Source organism: Mangifera indica, chromosome 1 (assembly GCF_011075055.1).
Source record: "Mangifera indica cultivar Alphonso chromosome 1, CATAS_Mindica_2.1, whole genome shotgun sequence".
In the NCBI taxonomy this organism is placed as follows: Eukaryota; Viridiplantae; Streptophyta; class Magnoliopsida; order Sapindales; family Anacardiaceae; genus Mangifera; species Mangifera indica.
Window position 1 is genome coordinate 15,636,069 of NC_058137.1, and position 11,199 is coordinate 15,647,267.

General features: G+C 32.6%; 1 protein-coding gene across 1 annotated transcript; it reads left to right on the plus strand.

Annotated features, from left to right (window-relative positions):
• Positions 1–330: 330 nt before the first annotated feature.
• Positions 331–1,606, plus strand: LOC123218515 (clavaminate synthase-like protein At3g21360). The gene is made up of 3 exons (XM_044640023.1): positions 331–678; positions 887–1,137; positions 1,261–1,606. The coding sequence occupies exons 1-3, from the start codon at positions 331–333 to the stop codon at positions 1,604–1,606; spliced, it is 945 nt and encodes a 314-aa protein (XP_044495958.1).
• The last annotated feature ends 9,593 nt before the right edge of the window (positions 1,607–11,199 follow it).

The following is an 11,199-nucleotide window of genomic DNA, read 5'->3' on the forward strand; positions in this document are numbered from 1 at the left end:
CAAAGACAAAAAGGCAAATAATTTTGTTTATGTATTTGAATAATAATTATAGAAGACCTTGATCGTGCTCCAAATTTATCGTTAAAGACATTCTCTGGGACTTACTCAAATTTATTACTTTGGATGATAAATTTTAAAAAATTTTATATTATAGATCGATCCTTAAAGATTGAAAATGTTTTATTGGTACCCGTTAGCGTTTGGTCTTTACCTATTGAATTGAATCCTCAAAGTTCACAAGAACAAGGGCAGTGTTTGTTGTTATCTCATTAAAAAAAATTATATATTCAATTGCCTATGCATGCCTGGTCTGCAAAGAGGAAAAAATAAATGGAGTTTATTGAAGGAAAATTGAATGAAGAGAAGGTATTTGAGGGTCTAGTATTTCCAAAGACACTCAATCCTTCAATTTGTAATGGAACAACTGAGTTATTAGTAAAGATGATAGAAGAAAAACGTGAATGGCTAAGTGAAATATTAAAACTTCATAATGCAATCTTGTTCAGAGGATTCAACGTTTCATCTCCGGAGGAGTTCCGACAGGTGGTGGAAGCGTTTGATTGGGAGGAGATGCCATACATGGGGCCAACTAATCGAGTGATGGTCACAAATCGTATTTACAATGCTAATGAAGCTCCTCTCCACCAGTTTATCAATTTTCATCATGAGATGTTTTTGGCAAGTTTCTTTTTAATTTTCAGAGCCTTTTATTTTTTAACTAATTTCTTAACTCATCCAATCAACTCATCTGCTGGACCTAGATAATTTTTGTGAAGATAACAAAGCCGTTGTTCTGGTATATATATAGACTCAAATATAGCTAGGGAAAGAATTTAATCAATCGCTTATGGATCTTCTGCTAGCTGATCTTTATACAAATGTGCAGACCAAACAATATCCTTCAAAGATACTGTTCCTGTGCACACAGCCATCTCCTGAAGGTGGAGAGACATGCATACTGCCCAGTCACATTGTAGTAAGCAAAATGGAAAAAGAGATTCCAGAATTTGTTTCCGAATTAGAGAAAAAAGGGTTTATGTTCAAAATAAAGACAGCAAATGTAAATTCAAATGCCATCCTTGGGACAACATGGAAGTCTTATTTGAACACCGAAGATGAAGTTGAAGCCAAAAAGAGGTATGCATGTAGATCATCCTTGTGAGTGTGTGTGTGTGTATATATATATATATATATATATATATATATATATATATGATATGAGTAAATACTAATAGCTAGCTAGTAAAAGTTGTGTTGTAGATCAATGGAGAAGCTTGGTTGCAATTCGGTGGAATTCAATGAAGATGGAAGTGCAGAGTTTGTGTATGGACCATTAAATCCAATTAGGGAGTTTGAAGGAAAGAGGGTTTGGTTTATACCAATAGTAAGGCATTCAGCTAATAAGAAAGACACAAGGACTAGTTTTGGAGATGGAACTCCTCTTCCATCAAAAGGCTTAGAAACCTACAAAAACATATTGGATAAAGTGTGTGTTGACATCAAGTGGGAAAAGGGAGATGTAATGTTGCTTGACAACTTATCTGTGCAACATGGAAGGCGTCCTGCCAAGCCACCTCGTTCTGTATTTGTGTCCTTATGCAAATAATCTAATATTTGCTCTCTTGTTCATCATAAAAGGAGCGGTTGTGAGAGTCGTGAGTACCACGATATATAATTAACCCTCCTCATGCCATATGTCTATCTAATAAAGTTAAACATTTGCTATATTTATTTGGCCGAAAAAACTATTTCCCACCCAAGGTATTTTTATTTATTTATTTTTTTTAAACAATTGTAGCATTCTAGTCAACAAATCCCACTAACAATTGAATGATGGATTAGAAAAATATCATTTTAAAATTTAAAAGATAGAAAAAAAAAATCAATAAAATGAATTTTGGGCATGAAAATATCGCATAAAACAATTTTGCACATTGACTGAGCCTATTAAAATGTGAATTTAATTACCATTATAGTGCACCATAGGATAACATACGTATAAGACATTAGGCAACATTCTAGGGGTTATATGAATATAACTAGTAAAATAAGATTGGTTGAATTTCTTCCCAAATACAAAACATGTTTTTGACCATATTCAAACTTTACACTTGACTAACTTTGAACTTTTGTGGCAAAAAATGAATTAACCACAAATATTTTTTGCTTAAAATAGGTTTAAAATGAAAATCTCTAAGTAGTTGGCTGCAGGCTTCTTGAAGGTTGAAAATGTGCAGTAAGAAAGAGGTTAATGTGGACGTCCATGCGGCCCGGTCCCAGTAATGCAGGGTCAATTCTTTCTTTATAATTGGTAGTGAACACTCTGATTTTACTTCTCCACGGCAAGACAATAGTCCATCTATTGCATTCAGAAGTTCCGCAAGAGTCACCTTTTTTGGATCAATGGAAGTAAATAATTATTCGTCTGAGAAACACGTTTCATTGCATCAAACAATCAACAACTCTCTTTCTTTGGGCTTACAGTTACAAAGCTCAACCGAACTTAACCACACCTACAACACAACAATCAACCAAAATACCTCCATTTAAAATAAACTAATTATGTTTAAGATGATTTAAAGAACATTACCTGGGCCCCTTTAGGAATCGGGTTCTTTCTTCTCAACTTCACGATTTGTTATCTTAATAGAGCAGTCAATATCCTCCACAACAACAGTGGAGCCGCTGGGCACATGAAGCAACAAATTTTCAAGAGTAGAATCAGAGTTAACAGCCGATAAGTTCAAATTATACACATCATAATTCATATAATTCGCTATTGCAGCAATTAAGCTTAACTTCCCAGTGCTGGGTGGATCATATAACAAATGACCCCTCTTCCAAACTTTCCCAATCTTCTTATAATACTCCTTCCCTTTACCAAGATCCGTTTTAGCCCTTTCTCCTTCGAATCACCACCCATAACCAGCGTTTTAAACCTCATGGGATGATCAAGGTTCATCCTATTAGACCTCCACCTAAAGGTGTCCATGGCCCTGATCGGATTGGGCTTTAAGCTTTCATAGTGATAAATCTTTGAACCGGGTTGGTTCATAGAATTTTTAAGGTTCAAGACCTGCCTTTATATATAGAGCCGAATGAACCCATAATTGAGCTTGTCTAAAGGTTGACCCATTTAAACAAATTTTAAAAAAATTTTAAAACCAATAATAACATTTTAAATATTTTATTTATAGTATTTCACTTGTGACAGAGAAATAACATGATTATATGATAAAAAATATTATAATATAATATAAATTAATTAATTTACATATTGTATAATTATAAATATTAATAAAATATATATATCATACAATTTATTTATTCGTCCTCAATTTTCAAATTTATGAATTCTTCAAAGATAACTTATGCCACCTGATTATATAATTTGAAATAAGCTTTAACCCAATTTTTCATACATATGACCATCTCAATCATGTTTTGATGTAAATTGGATCGTCTATTATCTAGCATGCGTCCACCTGTACTTAAAGAGAATTTCGATGTTACAATCGACATTGAAGGTGTTATTAAATCTCAAGCCATGACAACAAGCACAATAAAAGTTTTTGTCTTATCATTCTACTATGCCAAAACATTTAGTTTTTCAGCATTATATTTTTGAACAATTTCTAGATAATGATCAATATTAATATAATTATAAAATTGATCATAATTTATACTTTGACTTGCAAGCTGCTTACCTTTTTGCAAAAGCGACTATATGTCCAACTTTTTTTTTGTCTAAACCATCGAAACTTATCTTTGATACAAAACTTTATCTAATCCTTCTATATTTTTATTCATAAATACTATACATTTCAAATAAAAATCTTTAAAATATTCAAGATAATTAACATTACTATTAATTGATAAATTTTTATTAATAACTTCAAATAAATTTTGTCGTCAATTAGTTTTTTTCTTTTGATTTAAAACAATAACTGTAAAATAAAGTAAAAGAATTTCACTCCAATATTTTTAAAATTTTTGTTTTATTTGCCTAATATATTCTAGAGAGTATAATGAGAGTCATGACACCCATGTTCTTTAAAAAGATAACTTATTTCTATCATATTATATATTATTAAATAAATAGTTTGATAATACACATCTGAATAATGGTTTGTGGCTGTCTTCAATGGCTATAACATATTCATTAAAGTCATAGTTATCTCTCAATTTTGATCTATTAAAACAAAAAATTTGTCGAATCTATTGGTTGGGTATTGAAGTACCGTGTTATATGAACTTTATACTCTTCGCATGTTTTCAACTCAAGGTATATTGAATTCCACCTAGTTTTAATATCTACTTTTAAATTTTTTTTCTTCGTAACTTCATTGATTTGCATAATTAATGATATATTTTTACCTGTGATGGGGATGATGAATTGTATGTAATGGCGTGTCTAATTATTTGTATATATTTTTAGCTACATTTTAGTCTTCTTAAGCTATTAAATTAATAACATGACATGCACACTTAATATGAAATAATTTTTCATTAAATAGAAGAGATAAATGATTATACATATATTCAATAATTTTATTATTATTTGAAAAAAATATAACTATTAATTTTATATTCCTCAAAAATATTTGTTAATGCACAAAAGATTGTAAGACCATCATACAGATATTCTAAATTTCTAAATATAATATTTTTTTGCATAACTACCAATCAGAATAAATATAATGGACAGTTGTATATATGTACCTTATATCTTGATTTATAATCGTTCATATATCACAAGATATTGAAATAACACAATTAAAATTATTTAATTCTATAATAACTTTTAATTTTATTAATTTATGATTTCTCAGAATTTTTGACCTAAGAATTGACCTAGGAATTCTTCTAATTGCTAGTTGAACATTATTTTGTATCATCCATTCTAAGATTTTATCTTCTACATAACTAAGAGGTTGATCAAAAGCAATTACATATTCAACCATGTAATCTTGTATCTTCATTTGATCGTACATAAAAGTTGACATTTCTTCCATGTATCTGAAACCGCTCAGACCCCTTGCTAAACTGGCTCTACGACCAACGAATCACGATCGGGTAAATGCAATTTATTTTTGCTCTCTAAGCTCGTGTGAAATTTTTTTATAATAATCAGTAATGTGTCAACGAAGATGTCTTGTACCGCTCGTACTTGGACATGTCAAACAAAAACCACAATATTTACATACCGATTGACAAATTAATTTTCTTTCAATCATTTCTTGTATTTGATTGAAATATTCTCATACCATTGACATTTATTTTCTTTTTCTTTATTTCGAATGCAAACATGTATCTATACCACTTTTATCTATTGGTGTTCCATCTATTCTATCTTATCCATCATCAATAATATCATCAACATTAGTATGATAATATTCAAATAGATCGGTGGTAATAAAAAATACAAAAACTTAAGCATCAAGTTTCGTATTTTTTCATTTTTGCGGAAGGTGACACATTGAGGGAGGGCGAAGTTGGACAAAGCGTGGCTGTCAAGGTAAGCTACAGCGGCATGGAAGAGACAGTTGTTTGAGCCTTGAGGGAAACACGAAAACTCATAAAACTAAAGCATTAGGGCTCTCAACAAGCAAAGCAGACCAGAGAAAAACGGCGAGCTTTCTAGATTAGGTCAAAATGCATTACATTATGAAATAAACGAAAGCCCTAAACGACGAGCTTTTCTCTCTTTTATATATATATATATATTCAACTCTTTCTCTATTATATTCTTTGTTTTTTATTTTATTTTTCCTTTTTTTTTTTTTGTAAAACATATAGTGATTGATGTCCCTGAATACCAGGAGACAGTACATCAAAGGACAAGACTGAATAGTTGCCTTATACTAAAACCAACAGCTATGAGATGAAGTTCTAAAAGAAATGCCTTATGCAGAAACTACCAGTTATGAGATGAACGTGTTACAACATGACGTTAGCAGATGAAGGAAACCTGAACAACAGTTGTGAAGTTTAAAAAAACAAATTAAGCGAAAACCAGAACTATAAAGTTTTGAAGTTAACACATGAATAACCAGAAACTTGGTTGAGAAATGTCTCAACAAGTTTAAAAAAACAGGAATAGGTTGTGAGATGCCCCAAAAAATTCTTCCTTTCTTTCTTTTTTTTCTAGCAGTGTTTTCTGCCAGAACTTTATTCCTTGTTTTCCTTTTTTTTTCTTTCTTGAAAAACTTCCTCTTTTTCCAATTTTTTCTTTTTTTTTTTTCATTTTGCTTCTCCTTTTTTTATCTCTTTTGTTTTTCAACTAGACTTTGCCTTCTATTACTTTTTTTTTTTTTTTAACAAGTAACTTTAAAAGGAGAAGAACCCAGGAACAAGGAAGCAGTTCTTAGAGGAATAAAAGGATTGAAAAAAAAAGGACAAATCACAATACATGAATATGCTAATAAAAAAAGGATAGAATTAAAGGAACATAGACAAAAAGGGAACAAGAGACATGGCACAAGAATAAAGGAACAAGGGATGTGAAATAAAAACCTTAAGGGACAGTATAAGCAAAAACAATGTAATTAAAGCTGAGGAGAGGAAAAATATTACGGCAGGAGTGAATTTACTGAGAATTACTAATGAAAAAACAATGCAACAGTCAATGCTCAAGGAATTTACAATCTTCAACATAGGAAGTAGCAAGCCAACAAACACAACTGGAAAAAATTGTTGTTCAAGAATTGTAGGGCATTTCCAAGGCAGTTTTAATAGGCAAAGAGGAGAGAAAAGAAAAGACAGAAGAGATAAAAAGAAAATTATAGAAAAAGAAGAAGAACCTGAATTTCATGGGAGTAGGATATGCAACACTTAGATATTCACCAAAACAACCCTGAGATATTCAAGTATGGAGAAAAATGCCAAGCAAGTTTATGTTTTAGTTGGATAGTTATGGAACACTGATCAACAGAACAAACATGTAGAGTAGTATGAAGATATTCAAATTTGTGTGTAGGTAAAGTTTTAGTCAAAATATCAGCCTTTTGGTGATCAGTGAGTGTTGGAGAATCTTAGATTCTTTGTTTAGGAGATTGTATATGGTTGTAAATAGCTAATTGACAGCTAATAACTCTAATTTAGGCTGATTATAATCTTCCTAATTTAGCTAACAGTTGTGATTCTAATTTAGGCAGATTTAATTAGTTTATGTCTGATTAGTAGGAATTAGTTTTTTTCTTAAATAGGACATTGACCTCGTACTATATCAATGCATTCTGTTTATGATCAAAAGTGAAGAAGATTTTCAGTTTTTTGCTCATGGTATCAGAGCATCTCTACGACCATTCCGCACCAAAAAATCTTTCTCTAAATCTTTGGTGCTAGTTGCCGAACTCTTCTCAATTCTTCTTTAGCTTTTTTCTCTCTGTCTGACATCATGTCGGAGGATTATTCTGAGAATCAACCTACTGTTATGAGGCTAACAAAGTTGAGATGCTAGTTGAGTCAAAAGGAAAACTGCAGAACGTTTAGCCTTCTTACCGGTTCAATGGCCAAAATTATCTTCAATGGTCTCAAGTTGTTAAAACCTTTCTTAAAGGAAAGGGAAAATTAAGCCATCTTATAGGAATTGGACTTACTGTTGAGGACGCCACATTTGTGAAATGGGATGAAGAAGATTCCATCATCATGTCATGGTTGTGGAACTCTATGACACCCGAAGTGAGTCAGACCTGCATGTTCCTCACAACAATAAGAGAAGTTTGGGAAACGGTTCACCAAACCTATTCAAAAATACAAGATGCTGCAATGATCTATGAGATCCGAACTAAAATCAACACCTCAAAGCAAGGCAACCTTTCGGTCATTGAGTACTATAGTACCATGAAAGGTTTTTGGCTTGAGTTGGATTATTATCAAAACTTTAAAATGAAATGTGAAGAAAATGCCGCTATGTTGTAGAAGTTTGTAGAAAAGGAGAGAATCTTTGAATTTCTTACATGCCTCAATATTGACTTTGATCAAGTTCAAGTCCAAATTCTTGGGAAAGAAGTCCTTCCATCCCTTGAGGGAGTTTTCTCAATAATACAAGTTAAGGAGAGTCACAGAGGAGTTATGCTTAACAATTTTGCCAATGAAGGATCAACCATGAATTCTACAAAGGATGGACACAAGGTTGAGACCAATAAGAATGAAAGACAGTCCAATCGTGAAGGGGTTTAGTGTACTTACTGCAAGAAGACGCATCACACCAAAGATACCTACTAGAAACTCCATGGGAAGCCTCCAAATGTTGGAGGAAAAGAGGTAATCATGGGGGACAGCCCCGAGGACAAGGCCACGTGACAAATGCTGAGGATGTTCCTAATGAAAAACCAAACCAAGATAGACTAGAAACTCTCAAGGAAGAGATAGAAAAGCTAAAATCCATGTTTCAACTTTATTGGGAATCCTGGCAGCTTGTGTTCTCTGGCTCAAACAGGTAAGTTCTCTAATTCTTTTGCCCTTAGTGCCTCTTTTCATGTCCAAAATAATACTTGGATCATAGATTCAGTAGCTACTGATCATATGGTTTTTTCACATTAGTTTTTATCTTATATAAGTCTTATCTTAGCAATAGAAAAATCAAAATTGCCGATGGAACCTTTATTACTATTGCAAGTTAAGGAACCATTATTCTCTCTTCTAAAATTGTGTTAAAAAATGTTCTACATGTTCCTAAACTAGCTGTGAATCTTTTGTCCATAAAACAAGCTACATGTGATTTGAATTGTCAAGTGATTTTCTATCCTACACATTGTGTATTGCAGGACCAGGTCTTGGGAGAGATGATTGGGCTTGCTAAGGAAAGAAATGGGTTTTATATCCTTGATGCTAAGGAAGATAGTAACTATTCCCTTTTAAAATCCTATCTATCTAGTTATTCTACCAATAAATAGGACATTTGTCTCCACCATTATCGTCTTAGTCATCCACCATTTAGTTTGCTCAAGACTATGTTTCCATTATTATTCAAAAATATTGAAGTGAGTAGTTTACATTGTGATGTGTGTGAACTTGGCAAACACAAATGTGCTTCTTATCCTTTAAGTAATACCAGATCTTTGTCACCTTTTTCTTAATCCATTCTGATATATGAGGTCCTACTAGAATTTTGAACATTACCGGGGCAATGTGGTTTGTTACATTTATAGATGATTGCACAAGGGTAACTTGGGTCTATCTAATGAAAAACAAATTTGAAGTTAGTGAAATCTTTCCAAAATTTTTCCAAATGATCAAAAACTAACTTGGGGTGACGATTAAAAACTTACGGAGTGATAATGCAAGAGATTACTTTAATTAAAATATTTCATTTTTCCTTCAAAAAGAAGGAATTGTTCATTACTCATCTTGCATTAATACGCTGCAACAAAATAGGGTAGCGGAGCGAAAAAATAAACACCTTTTAGAAATCACACGAGCACTCTTATTTCAAAATAATGTTCCTAAATTCTATTGGTGGAAGCAGTTCTCATGTAGCTCACTTGATAAATAGAATGCCCTCTAAAGTCTCAGTTTCAAGAGTCCTATGAGTGTGTTTCATGAGCATTATCCCAATTCACAAATAGCTTTTAAATTAACCCCAAGAGTTTTTGGATGTGTGGTTTTTGTTCACATTCATGACATTAACTGAGGAAAACTTGATCCAAGAGCATTAAAATGTATCTTTGTTAGGTATTCTTCCACTAAGAAAAGGGTATAAATGTTATCATCCTGCTTCTCATAAATTCTTTATTTCAATAGATGTTACCTTTGTTGAAAAATAGCCTTTCTATTCCAATTCTCATCTTCAGAGGGAGAATATGAGTGAAGCAAAAGAATCTGAGCTGTTTTTCCTTGATTTACAGTCCACGGTGTAGTCTATTGTTCAATTCATGGTGCAACATACTATTCAGCCTTTGTCTATTATACCCGAGCAGCCCCTTGATCAAAACCAACCTGCACTTGAATCTTCCCTTGATTAGCCATATGACCAGCCTACTGACTCATCAGAATTAACTCTAAATATACCCCTGGTTGCTAAAAAACCTATCCTAGTCTATTAAAAAAGAAGTGAGCCTATTTCTACACAATTGCAAGTTCAAGATTCAACTCCAGAACCAGGTATGTAGTTACAATTACTCTGTCCATTGATTGATGATTTAGATGTTCTTATAGTAGTTAAGAAAGGAGTTCGAAATTGTACATAACATCTTATTTCTCACTTTGTTTCTTTGGATAGAATCTCATATAAGCACCATTGTTTCCTCACTAAATTAGATCCCATTTTTATTCCCTAACCTATCAATGAGGCACTTAGGGACAAGAATTGGAAACTTGCCATAAATGAGGAAATGAGATACTTAATAAAAATTATACATGAGAGATTGTTGATCATCTAAAAGATAAGAAACTTGTAGGATGTAAATGGGTGTATACAATCAAGTTTAACGCAGATGGGTCTTTAGAGAGGTATAAGGCTAGGTTAGTAGCCAAGGGGTAGATTATCAAGAGACTTTTGCTCTGGTAGCTAAGATGAATACTATCCACATTCTTTTATCTTTGGCTGCTAATCTCAATTGGTGTTTGCAACAATTTGATGTCAAGAATGCAATTTTACATGGTGATCTTGAAGAAGAGGTGTATATGGAACCTCTACCAAGTTTTGAGAAATATTTCAAAAATAATCAAGTGTGCAAGTCAAGAAAGGCACTTTACGAGCTTAAGTAATCACCTCGAGCTTGGTTTGGAAAGTTTACTAAAGTAATGCTTGGTATTGACTTCAAACAAAGTCAAAGAGATCATACTTTTTTCTTCAAACACTCGATAGATGGGAAACTCATAGTCTCGATTGTATATGTCAATGATATCATTATAATAGGTGATGATGATGGGGAAATTCAGAGGCTTAAAGCTAGACTTGCAAAAGAATTTGAGATTAAAGAACTTGGCAAGCTCAAATATTATTTAGGGATCGAAGTAGCTTGGCCTAAAGAAGGTTTTTTATTTGCCAGCAAAAGTATATTCTTAATCTCCTACGAGAGACGAGAATGATGGGATGCAAGCCCATTGATACGCCAATTGAACAAAATCACCGGTTGAGTGAAACAAGAGACAATAAAACTGTTGATAGAAGAAGGTACCAAAACTTGGTAGAAAAACTAATTTACCTATCTCACACACGTTCGGATATCACATTTGTCGTGAGCATGGTAA